The following is a 12,581-nucleotide window of genomic DNA, read 5'->3' on the forward strand; positions in this document are numbered from 1 at the left end:
GCAGTTGTCTTCCAAAGTGTTGTGTGTGCTTGCTAAGGCCCAGCTTTCTTGAAAGTGGCTGGACACCTGCCTGCCAATGGGTAGTAGTGAAGAAGTCTTTTTTTTCTCTCTCTCTGTTGGTTCTGTGCGGTTCTTGCTTCTTTTATTAAAACTTGCTATTTCAGTCTGCCTGTCTTTTCTCACCTTCCTTCTGTTCTCTCCCTGTCCTGTGGGAGAGGAGAGTGAGTGAGCATCTCTGTAGGTGTTTGGCTGGGATCAACCCAACACAGTCCTAAGATAAAGATCAGGAGAGGGAGGCATAAAATTGCTTTTTAGGCCCCAAGAAAGCATCCGTACAATATATTAATACTGAAATGCAAACTGCTGCAGTTGCATGAGTGGTCTAGATGCACACCTGTCATACAAAGGCAGAAAAAAATTGTTTGAAATGTATTTCAACTCTTCAATGCATCTTCTTGCTTTTGATTGTTAGTATATGAATACCTTAGAGCTCAGAACTAGATGGACTTTAAAATAGAGTGCCTTTAACAGTGATGGTGTCCAGAGCTCTAATGATATAAGTAAGAGTTTTTATTTTTATTTATGTGATAACTTCAAGACAAACATCCCAAGTGTCACTATGGGAATTTAGGCCAGTGTCCTTTAGATCTGCCTCATTATGCCAACACAGCAAAGAAACAGTGCTAAGGTTCATAAATCAACCCAAATCTGTATGAAAATTTTGTTGTGAATGGCAAACCATACTGTAGCTTTGGAATCAAAGGCATTGAACACATTCAGTTTTCCACCATTCTTAGTCATTAATATCTTAATCAGTTGGTTTTGCAAATCTCTGTGTAATCAATCTCTAAGAGCTTGCATGCTACTGTTGTGAAGTCTGTGCTGCATGAGGTATTAAAGGATTTGTTGTATTAATATAAGATTGCCCTACATTTAATTTCAAGCTAGGTGCAGATACATGTCTTAGGAAGCTTTTAATTGGAGAAAGGTGCAATTTCCGATTTCTGCTGATGCTTGCATCTGATGCATAGCTGTAAGGATTATTCACATTGTAATCAAAGTCCTGTTGTTACTACTAAGCCAGCTTCCTAAAATATGTTAGGAGTTTTTTTACCAGGGGGAAGGTGATGTACACAACGTATGACTTCCTAGCTTAATCTGGCTAACTCAAATATTATGTGAGTTTTGAAAATACTTTTTATCTATTCCCCTTAGGTCCAAGATGGGCCTCTTGGAACACCGGTGTTTTTATTTGCATCAGATGTGCTGGAATACATAGAAATCTTGGGGTCCATATATCAAGGGTCAAGTCTGTCAACTTGGACCAATGGACACCAGAGCAAATACAGGTAAAATATCATACAATGCCTTTTCAATTTGAAGGGAATACTAGGAATCCTTTTGAAATTATTTTAGTTTGTCATGGTGCCCCAACATAAATGTTTTACAATCAGAGTGGTTCTTGACGTGTTACAATTCTACTGTAATGAGTTTGAGTTTGGAAAACTCACTTCAGAAATTGTTCTAGCTATCTTTATAGTTTTAGACGCATTGTACCTTGCCACAGAAACTCTGAAAGCTGCTTCTTTGTTGTATCTGTAGAAAATGTGTTGTAAGGCATTTCCTTTTCAGCAAGGTAGCATTCACACATCTGTCTGATGCTTGATTATACTCTTTTGGTGTACTAAGCACCGACTTTTCCAGGTATGCTCTAGTCTGAGACATCTTTCTGCTGTCAGACAAATGTTCCTTCTGTTCTGAAGAGCAATCCTGAGAGAGGAAAGCTTGTATTTCACTGGAGGGGCTAGTTTACATTGTAAGCAGCAATCGTGGTGTTAGTTTTTGTCCAGCAAGTCTTGGCAGGCAGCCTTTCTATGTCATGGGGGCATTTCCCAAGACACATATGCCAGCAGAGAGATCTCCAAGTTAAAAATCTGCTGTGTCATTTAAGCACAGCAATAGCATTCTGACTGTTTCAGTATTTAAAGTATTGGTGGACTGATGAGCTAACTGTTTGCTACCACTTTCTCAGTGCATGCAGGAAATGGGAAATACTAAAGCAAGACTACTCTATGAAGCTAACCTACCAGAGAACTTCCGAAGACCTCAAACAGATCAGTATCCTTTTTGGTTTAGTTTTCACATTGAAATGACTTTTAATGCAATTTTTGTGTTATGACTGTTTCAAGGAACTGCTACATTTGGCAACTCACGTTATTTCTGTCATTGATATTGTTGTATAAGAAGTGACAGTGGAAGTTGGGAATGGTTCAGAAAAAATTTAAATTACTTCAGAGATAGAGAATCTACCTAGTAATGAGATTTGGCAAGCCCCATTTATTTTTGCATTCAGAAGTGACTTCACAAATTCCCTATATGTAGGAAGTTAGTGATACTAGAGAGCTCTTGAATATTCTGTCTTTATCTTGAGTAACTGCCAGCTAAAATTAGAAGCATTTGAGAAGGAAATAATGAGATGGATTGTAAAGTAAAATAAGCCATTGGATCTTACTGAAGTATGGATGTCCTCTAGATTAAGTCTTCTGTAATTTTTTGTATTTTTAAATATTAAGTTGGCACTTCAGTATTTTTTGGTGTTAAAGGGTATATGTTCTGTGCAGTGTGCAGCACAGATGACTAGCATGGGAATATCTAAAGAAACCAAACTTCCTGATGGCCATGACTTATGCTGATGTGAGGTTATCACCACATATTTGGAAGGATAGGGTTTGAAGAGAAACCACCAATAAATAGCTTCCCTCAAAAAATATGCTTTTCAAATGTACTGATTTCTTAGCATAAGGTATAATGTAATTAATTTAGATTTTTATTAACTCCTTGTTTAGTGATGTTATTCCACAGGTAGGTTTTGCTTCTCTTGATCTTAGTGAAGCTCTAACTATAATGAGATCTCTTAGCATGATACAGGCTATGGAGGCTGATAAACAGACTTAGTTGTAACAGGATCTGAATTTCCTCCTATATCCAAAAGTGATTGTGGTTGTTCTGTTGTTAGATGCCGTGATCAATGTGCTGCGTGAAGGGTTAAACTCATTATAAAATGCACTTGAGCAAAACAGATACATTTCTTCAGGTTCCAGTACCTTTTAAATGAAACATACATACACATAAGAAAAAAGCAACTGGAACCAAGTAGCACTGTAATATTCCAGCTGTAATATTCTAGAACTTTATTTTTGCCATAAGACTGAAATACTTTGACTAAAACTTACTCAAAAGTGAATCTTAAAGGTGTATATTTTGTTATTCTGTTGACAGTGTATACCTTGAAATAATTATATTGCTTTTTGAACCGTTGTCAATTTTGTAAGTGGTGGACTTGGTCAATTGAGTATATTTCATTGCATGTGTTCTTTTTACTAAAAACACAGTGCCAGGGGAGAGGAAGCCAGCATTTTCTGTTTTATTTCTTAATTTCCCCACAACTTTTGCAACTACTTACCTATTTGGCATTCATTACAAGCTGTTGTGTTACAGGCTTTTTTTGCCTTTTCTCTTTGCCCTTTATATCACTACAAAATAAGGATTGTGTCTCATCAGCATTCTGGTTCTGAATATTCTCAAGATACTGATATTCTTTTGGATGAACTTCTGCACATAATGATCACTTTTGTATGTTAGTATACTCTGTTGGTGTTTAACTTCCTGTGGCACTTTAATACACTTATTTCTGCTTTTTAGATAGTTGAATGGAGTCATGGGAGAAACATGTGTATGGAATCTGTTCAAACTCTCCAGTTGAAGATCCCCCATCACTTAATCACAAGACTGACCTTTCTGGGCAGTTTTTTATTCTTCTCTTTTACTTGGCAAGGATGTTCTGGCAAAGAGCCTAACTTTGAGAATAATCTTTGTGGTTTTGTATATGTCAACTTTAGTTTTCTGTTTGAAAGTTGTTTGTTTTTTTCCAAGAATAGATTAAATCTTTTTCTGTCTCTTCATTTTACTTCCTAAAACAGTTTTGACATCTGTTCAGGTTGACTTGAATTCACACAGAATCACAGAGAATCTTGGGGGTTGGAAGGGACCTCAAAAGATCACCTAGTCCAACCCCCAGTTCTTTTGTTAACAGGACACAGTAGGTTACTGATCTAAAGAAAAGTAGATGCAATCAAAAAATTCACACATATTGAAGTGGACTCTTTTTGGACACTGCTGTTGTTCTGTATAGAGCAGTTTGTTCTGTAGTTTTTAAAACTGCCAAAGGAGGTGGAGCAAGAATCTGGTGCAGTTCTTTAATTTGAATAATCTGTCAGCTTTTTAGGGCAATGTTGCTATTTATCTGAATGCATATTTTCCTTTAACTAGCTAATTCCAGAGCTGTGGAATTTTTCATCAGGGATAAGTATGAAAAGAAGAAGTATTACGATAAAAATGCAATTAATGCCTTCAATGTAAGTAAACAGTTTCACCAAGAATTTTGTCACTTTACTTTTTTGAAAGCTACATAAGAGAAATGTGGAAAATTATATATATGGAAATATCTTTTTGGTACCAAGCTAAATTCTATCTTTTGTATATCTTGAAAGCTATTCCTAGGTTCTGTAAGTTCAGCATACATTGTATATTACATTTATAACAGCAAAGTATTATGATCCAGCAAATAGCTTGCTTCTGACTCATAATCTTGTGTTTTTCTCTTTCAGTGAGGGGTAGTTCTTCAACAACTCACTTTGAGCCCTTTTTGAGTATCTTTTTCCATGTTCCAGGGAAAAGATAGGATTACTGTTCCTGGTGATTTTGTCTTCCCCCATTCTGTGTAATGCCTTGAGAGGAAGCCTAGAAATTCTAGACCTCTTCTGCAGGTCTTACTCCTGTGCTGAATTCCAGACTATGCTTGCTGCAAGGTGGACTGTTAAAGGAGGACAGGGGCAGTATGACAAACCAGATGTTTAATCATGTAGCTACATGTTCACTGCTGGTGAGATCATTCTTGGCAAAGCACTTTTAACAATGTCAGCCTTTACTGAAGCCTATTAGGTTATTTGAATGCAGCTATTTTGGGGACATACAGTCTGATTATATATGTATTTATATGGGTATGTGTATTCTTAAACACTTGCTACTCTATACCTACATTATTTAAGTAACTTCCTCTGACTGGACAGTGAACTTTGACACGGAAACATGTGCAAGGGGGGACATAAAGAGTAGGAATTTATGCTGCCTTTGCTGTTATTAAAACTTGTGAAGATAAGAACTATGGGGCAGCTGTGAAGAAAGGGGGAGATTGCTGCTTGTAACCTGCAGCCCTCTGCTGTGAAAGCTCTTGCTAGCATGATACTTTCATCAGTAGTAGTCTTGTGAACTATTTTCCTGGGATGTCTGTGCTATGTCATGGCAAAATCTTTTCTTCTGGAAAATTTCTTCACTTTTGTGGAGCACTGCCTGTGTCCTGTTTTTAATGGAAATCAGCTTTGCTGGGTGGTCTGAGCTTTTAACACGCTTTTTGTTGCTACTTTTAAAGCAGCACTGCCTTCTGCACAGATCACAGAAATGCAGAAACAGGCTTGCTGTTCCCTAAGGGTCGCTTTCCTTAACCAGTAATTTTGCTGAGGTGGCATGAGAGGATTTCCCACGTTTGGTCTGCTGTCTGTGGTAAAAGCTCCCTGTAATATAAAGTTGTTTTGAATAGATTATCTTAAAATATGCAGTACTATATTTCTTTTAGCCTAATTTTGGCAAGATCATAGTGTTTTCAGGTTTGTTTGACAGGACAACATCTGTGTAATGTATCCTGTCTGTTGGAGCCCAGGAGTAGGAGCACCTCTCCTATGAAGACAGGCTGAGAGAGTTGGGGCTGTTCAGCCTGGAGAGGAGCCTTAGAGCAGCCTTCCAGTGCCTGAAGGGCCTACAGAAAAGCTGGGGAGGGGCTTTCTTAAAGGCTTGTAGTGAGAGGACGAGGGGTAATGGCTCAAAACTGGAAGTGGGGAGATTCAGGTTAGACATTGGGAAGAAATTCTTTAGTGTGGGGATGGTGAGACACTGGATCAAATTGCCCAGGGAAGGTGTGGAAGCCCCCATCCCTGGAAGTGTTCAAGGGCAAGTTGGATGGGGCTCTGAGCAACCTGATCTAGTGGGTGATGTCCCTGCCCATGCAGGGGTGGTTGGAACTAGATGATCTTTAAAGTCCCTTCCAACCCAAGCCATTCTATGATTCTATATGATAGAATATATGATATATGTCAAAGTTTAGTTCTTGGTTCTGTGATGCTCATACAAATTATTTATAGCGGTTGATTATGAGTAGTTTTGTTTTCTGACACACTATAATAACAAAATTAGCTAGTGTGGAGCCCTGTATTGTTATCAAGTGTGCAGAATTTAAAAAGGCAAATATGAAAAATTAAAACCTTTTTCCCACAGTTTACTGAAAAGCAATGCAGGGTAAAGCTATGGGCAAAAAAAAACAACATCTGCAGTTTAATTGGCTAGTTACATTTTGAATAGAGTAATGCATTTAAATAGAAATAAAATATACATTACAAAAATCTGATTCTGACTGAAAGCAGCCTGACTTTAAGAAACAATTAAAATTATTAAAATTCATAGATCTTAAAGTTTTCTCATGCATCACTTTTGGGAAAATGTGAAGTGCTGGTTCTGTATCAGTGTTCAGGCCTAAATGAATGATAAAATTTACTCAGCTGTTACAAGGCAGCATCAGTAAATAGCTGCCCTCTTGTTTTCTTGCTCAGACTCAGAACAGGCTTGTGACTTGTGTATAGAAAGACCTGAGTGGCTGACACCCTTGAATAGTGGTGTGTTTGGTTTGGATTTGGTGAGGGGTTTTTGTGGTTTGGTTTTGTTTGGTATTGGGGAAACATTTTGAAATCAGTTAAGACTAATTCTTAACTACAATCTTAGGCTTTAGCCTTGAGAAAAATTATTCTGGAATGTAGCATCAGTGGTAGCCCCAGGAAGGAAAACTACAGTGCTCTTGGTCAGGTTACCAGATGTAGGTAGGGAATTTCTTAAAAAGATCACACTATACTTGTCTCTTTTTTTTGTAGATGTACTTCCACATGTACTTCAGGTGAAACAAAAAGCAGGAACTCCAAATCAGAACAAGCAACATAGCTGTCAAGGAGCCTTGGTATAAAGTATCAATGGAAATGATGTGTTTGTTGGGTTTTTTTACTAGCTCTGTGGAAGTGTTCAAGGGCAAGTTGGATGGGGCTCTGAGCAACCTGATCTAGTGGGTGATGTCCCTGCCCATGCAGGGGTGGTTGGAACTAGATGATCTTTAAAGTCCCTTCCAACCCAAGCCATTCTATGATTCTATATGATAGAATATATGATATATGTCAAAGTTTAGTTCTTGGTTCTGTGATGCTCATACAAATTATTTATAGCGGTTGATTATGAGTAGTTTTGTTTTCTGACACACTATAATAACAAAATTAGCTAGTGTGGAGCCCTGTATTGTTATCAAGTGTGCAGAATTTAAAAAGGCAAATATGAAAAATTAAAACCTTTTTCCCACAGTTTACTGAAAAGCAATGCAGGGTAAAGCTATGGGCAAAAAAAAACAACATCTGCAGTTTAATTGGCTAGTTACATTTTGAATAGAGTAATGCATTTAAATAGAAATAAAATATACATTACAAAAATCTGATTCTGACTGAAAGCAGCCTGACTTTAAGAAACAATTAAAATTATTAAAATTCATAGATCTTAAAGTTTTCTCATGCATCACTTTTGGGAAAATGTGAAGTGCTGGTTCTGTATCAGTGTTCAGGCCTAAATGAATGATAAAATTTACTCAGCTGTTACAAGGCAGCATCAGTAAATAGCTGCCCTCTTGTTTTCTTGCTCAGACTCAGAACAGGCTTGTGACTTGTGTATAGAAAGACCTGAGTGGCTGACACCCTTGAATAGTGGTGTGTTTGGTTTGGATTTGGTGAGGGGTTTTTGTGGTTTGGTTTTGTTTGGTATTGGGGAAACATTTTGAAATCAGTTAAGACTAATTCTTAACTACAATCTTAGGCTTTAGCCTTGAGAAAAATTATTCTGGAATGTAGCATCAGTGGTAGCCCCAGGAAGGAAAACTACAGTGCTCTTGGTCAGGTTACCAGATGTAGGTAGGGAATTTCTTAAAAAGATCACACTATACTTGTCTCTTTTTTTTGTAGATGTACTTCCACATGTACTTCAGGTGAAACAAAAAGCAGGAACTCCAAATCAGAACAAGCAACATAGCTGTCAAGGAGCCTTGGTATAAAGTATCAATGGAAATGATGTGTTTGTTGGGTTTTTTTACTAGCTCTGATAACAGAGTTAAAATCAATCTGGTATTTTAAGGAAGATGTTATGATAATGTGGATGGTGCCTTTAGATCTTACTTGGAACATAAACCTTTTTCAAATAATATATTTTTTAACAGTTACATATGCAATTGGTTCTTCATAATGTTGTAAGACAAGGACAAATAGTTTTAGAAAAATGTGCAACAAAGTGTTTATAGAAATACTTTATTTCGAAAGTACTGGAATACTTGAGGTTTTTTATATCTGTTTAGCTGCTGTTTAAGTAGTATTATTTTAAAGGTTTATTCTGATCAATGTAAACAGGAGAATTTTTGCCTACCTAGGGAGGCAAACTGGGTTTTTTTGTACCCCATGGAAGTATCTGCAGATATGTCATCTCTGAAAAACTCCTATAGTTGAAGTGAACTGTAAATGTTCAGACACAGTTATGGGGTTGTGATATTATGACTAAAACTTGTGAAGATGGTTGTGTATTCTTCACAGTATTTGGGAAAATATGTCCTTATTATCCAAGTATATGGGTAATGTATTCCAACAGAATGGATTGAGAACAGCCTTGAGGAGAAGGACCTGGGGGTTTTGATTAATGAATAGCTCAACAAGAGCCACCAATGTGGGGTTGCAGCCTGGAAAGCCATCCGTGTCCTGGGTTGCATCAAAAGAAGTGTGATCAGCAGGTCAAAGGAAGTGATTCTGCCTGTCTACTCTGCATTTGTGAGACCCCACCTGGAGCACTTTGTCCCGTTCTGGAGCCCTCAACAGAGGAGGGACATGGAGCTCTTGGCATGACCCCACAGGAGGGCCATGAAGATGATTCAAGGCCTGGAGCACCTCTGCTGGGAGACAAGCTGAGACAGTTGGGTCTGTTCAGCCTGCAGAAGAGAAGGCTCCAAGGAGACCTCATAGTGGCCTTCCAGTACCTGAAGAGGCCTACGGGAAAGCTGGGGAGGAACTTTTTTACAAGAGTGTATAGTGATAGGACAAGTGTAGTAATGGTTTTAAGGTGGAAGAGGGTAGATTTAGGTTAAGACATTAGAAAGAAATTCTTTAGTGTGAGGGTGGAGAGACACTGGAACAGATTGCCCAGGGAGGTTTTGGATGCCCCCTCCCTGGAAGTGTTCATGGCCAGGTTGGATGGGGCTTGTAGCAACCTGATCTAGTGGGAGGTGTCCCTGCCTATACATAGGGGTTGGAACTAGATGATCCATCCCTAGCCATTCTGTGATTCTATAAAGGTATATTCAGTTTAAACAGTGTAGCCCATGATGGAGTTGGAAGTATTATTTCTCAAGCCAGTGTCTATTGTAATTCTCTACCAGCATTAACAAGAACTACTGGTCTATAGTCTTCTTGGCAAGACTTCGGTTGGTCAAGACTTCTAAAAGACCAGTCTATCTGGCCAGCTATTGTTTTCCTTTGGTATGATGCAATTTTGAAACTTTCAGGACTATGGGTTTTTTATTTATGCATGTTTATTAGGTTAAGACATTAGAAAGAAATTCTTTAGTGTGAGGGTGGAGAGACACTGGAACAGATTGCCCAGGGAGGTTTTGGATGCCCCCTCCCTGGAAGTGTTCATGGCCAGGTTGGATGGGGCTTGTAGCAACCTGATCTAGTGGGAGGTGTCCCTGCCTATACATAGGGGTTGGAACTAGATGATCCATCCCTAGCCATTCTGTGATTCTATAAAGGTATATTCAGTTTAAACAGTGTAGCCCATGATGGAGTTGGAAGTATTATTTCTCAAGCCAGTGTCTATTGTAATTCTCTACCAGCATTAACAAGAACTACTGGTCTATAGTCTTCTTGGCAAGACTTCGGTTGGTCAAGACTTCTAAAAGACCAGTCTATCTGGCCAGCTATTGTTTTCCTTTGGTATGATGCAATTTTGAAACTTTCAGGACTATGGGTTTTTTATTTATGCATGTTTATATTAAAAAAGAGGAATAATACAAGTAAAAACACTTGAAAGTGACAGGATGTTACTTGGGAATATATATGTAAACTGTGAATAAGACCTGATTTGGTATTGTTTTTGGCAGAAACATTTTTTAACCTTGGAGTAATCAATTAGGAGGAGCAGTAGCTGTTACCAAGTCCATTTATTTTAAGTATCTTCAGCATAATACTGGCTTCCTAGAATTAACATTCTGCCAAGGCCCCTTCTCAATTTTTAGGCATACCTAAGCTATGAATGATGCCAAGGATAGCATAGAATCCAATGAAACAGATTTCACACAGTAGTGAAACCATTAAGCCATCTTTATGAATGTGGTGCATCCAAGATATGGTAACATGAGCAATTTACTGTGCAATCCTCTGTGCTGTTTTACTTGATTTATCCCTGAAAACTTGTACAATACAATCAAGAGCTTGCATCACTTCTGTAGTTAACTACCACAGTTACCTTTGGTCAAGTGGTGTCGAGGTAATTTTGTATGTTAAAACTCTCCTTCAGGTAAGATCTGACATGAGACTGTTACGGAGTATCATTCCACTTCAGTCTGACACCTGTTTATCACTTTCAAGCACAGGCAAATCCTTTCATATTCATCATAGGGTTTTTTTCTACACAACAATCCTAGAACTATAAAGTATACAAAGCAGTTTCTTCTCTACCTTAGTTCTGAAGGTTGTTACATGTTGAATATATTGTTTGCTTTGGGCTGTCATTAAACTCTTTGTGCTCCTCAGCTTATGCACTAGTTTACTACCTCCTAGAGCACTCTTAGAAGAGCACAGCTTACAGTTAAACACCTTTCCTCAAGAATCTGAACTTGCATGCTTAAATAAATGACTGGGGGGTTTTCAGAATTGTTGCAGTAAATAACTTATAACAATGCATATGGAAATTGCCTTACTCAGGGTGGATGGTGAATCAAGTTAAGCTTATTCCAGATACTTTCCATAATATGTTTACCACACTTAAAATATGCCACATGGGCACCTTAAGATAGATGAATTTGGAGTATGATAGGATACATGAACAGTAAGTTTTTATCAGCTAGCATTGAGAAGCTTTCAGTCATTGGCTTGGAGAGAGGTTACCAGTCATCCCTCCTAGAATTAGACACCGACTGAAAAATGTACTTTTAATTTCACAAAGTGCAGTTACTTAGGAGAGACTTAACTGAAAAGTAAAATTACTAGAAAGAAAACGCTTTTGTCCTGTCTCAAACCATAGCACTAGAACAGGTTACATCCATGTGCAGTTTCATTTTTAATATCTCCAGGGCTGGAGACTCCACAACCTCTCTGGGTAACCTGTTCCAGCATTTATCCAGCCTTGCAGATGAATAAATATTCTTATGTTTCAGTGGAATTTCCCTTGTTTCAATTTACGTTTACCATAGGCAACAGCCTGTGTCAGTTGTTGCTCCATCCCTGCCCCAGCCATTAGCTTTCTCTCCTCCAGGCTGAACAGTCTCAGCTCACTAAGCCTGTCCTTGTCTGAAAGATGTTCCAATCCTTTAATCATCTTGGAATCCCTTTGCTGGACTTGCTCCAGTCTGCCCATGTTGCTCTCATACTTGTGAGCCTAGAATTGTCCACATGGATAGTTAATGTCCAGCTTGTCTGCCAGGACTTCCAGCTCCACTTCTGCAAATCTGCTTTCCAGCCAGTTGACACCCAGCCAGTACTGGTGCATGGGGGGTTATTCCTTCCCAGGTGCAGGGTTTGACACTTCTCTTTGAATTTCATGTGGTTCTTGTTGGCCCATCCCTTCAGCAGTGCTCTGAACATCAGCACACCTATCTAGTGTATCACATAATCCTCATTTTTTTTATCATATACAAGCTTGATGATGATATGCTCTGTCCCATTGTGTTTGGGTATAAGTGAAGAAGTTAAATAGTTGGTCCTACTATCAGTGCCTGAATGTACCACTAATGACTGTCTTGAGCTGGACTTTGCCCACCAGTGGTGAAATGAAGAAGTTAAAGAAACCAGGGTGTGGATTTTCACTCTGCTGCTTGCATTCCCAGTAGCTCCCATATGCAGGGCCTGGCTTTCCCCTCTTCCTTAAGTACCTTAATTTGAGTAGTAGTTCGCACAGCTCGACTGCCTAGCTACAATTTACCATGTAAACAACTTCTTTCAGCCAAAGCTGAAATCTGCAGTGACTGTGTTGCCAGTTTAACATGAATCATGAAAATGGAATTGATCCTACATGCAGCAGGGCAAGCCACTTAAGATGAAAAAAGGTGTTGTTTTGAAGTGTTGGAAAGTTCTCATTAAAGCAAATTTTCCCAGGAGCAAATACAGAAAGTAACGGTTAGGTTGGACAGG

At 38.5% G+C, this 12,581-nt stretch overlaps 1 protein-coding gene across 1 annotated transcript in view; it reads left to right on the plus strand.

Annotated features, from left to right (window-relative positions):
- SMAP1 (small ArfGAP 1) overlaps positions 1-12,581 on the plus strand; it is a 73,699-nt gene that overhangs the window by 12,977 nt on the left and 48,141 nt on the right. Inside the window, exons 2-4 of the mRNA XM_010003482.1 lie at positions 1,216-1,349; positions 2,033-2,118; positions 4,340-4,415. Of these exons, the coding sequence (XP_010001784.1) occupies positions 1,216-1,349; positions 2,033-2,118; positions 4,340-4,415 (296 nt within the window). The remainder of the gene's footprint in view (positions 1-1,215; positions 1,350-2,032; positions 2,119-4,339; positions 4,416-12,581) is intronic.

The sequence above is a fragment of the Chaetura pelagica genome, unplaced genomic scaffold (genome assembly GCF_000747805.2).
Source record: "Chaetura pelagica isolate M959 unplaced genomic scaffold, ChaPel_1.0 scaffold150, whole genome shotgun sequence".
Classification (NCBI taxonomy): domain Eukaryota; kingdom Metazoa; phylum Chordata; class Aves; order Apodiformes; family Apodidae; genus Chaetura; species Chaetura pelagica.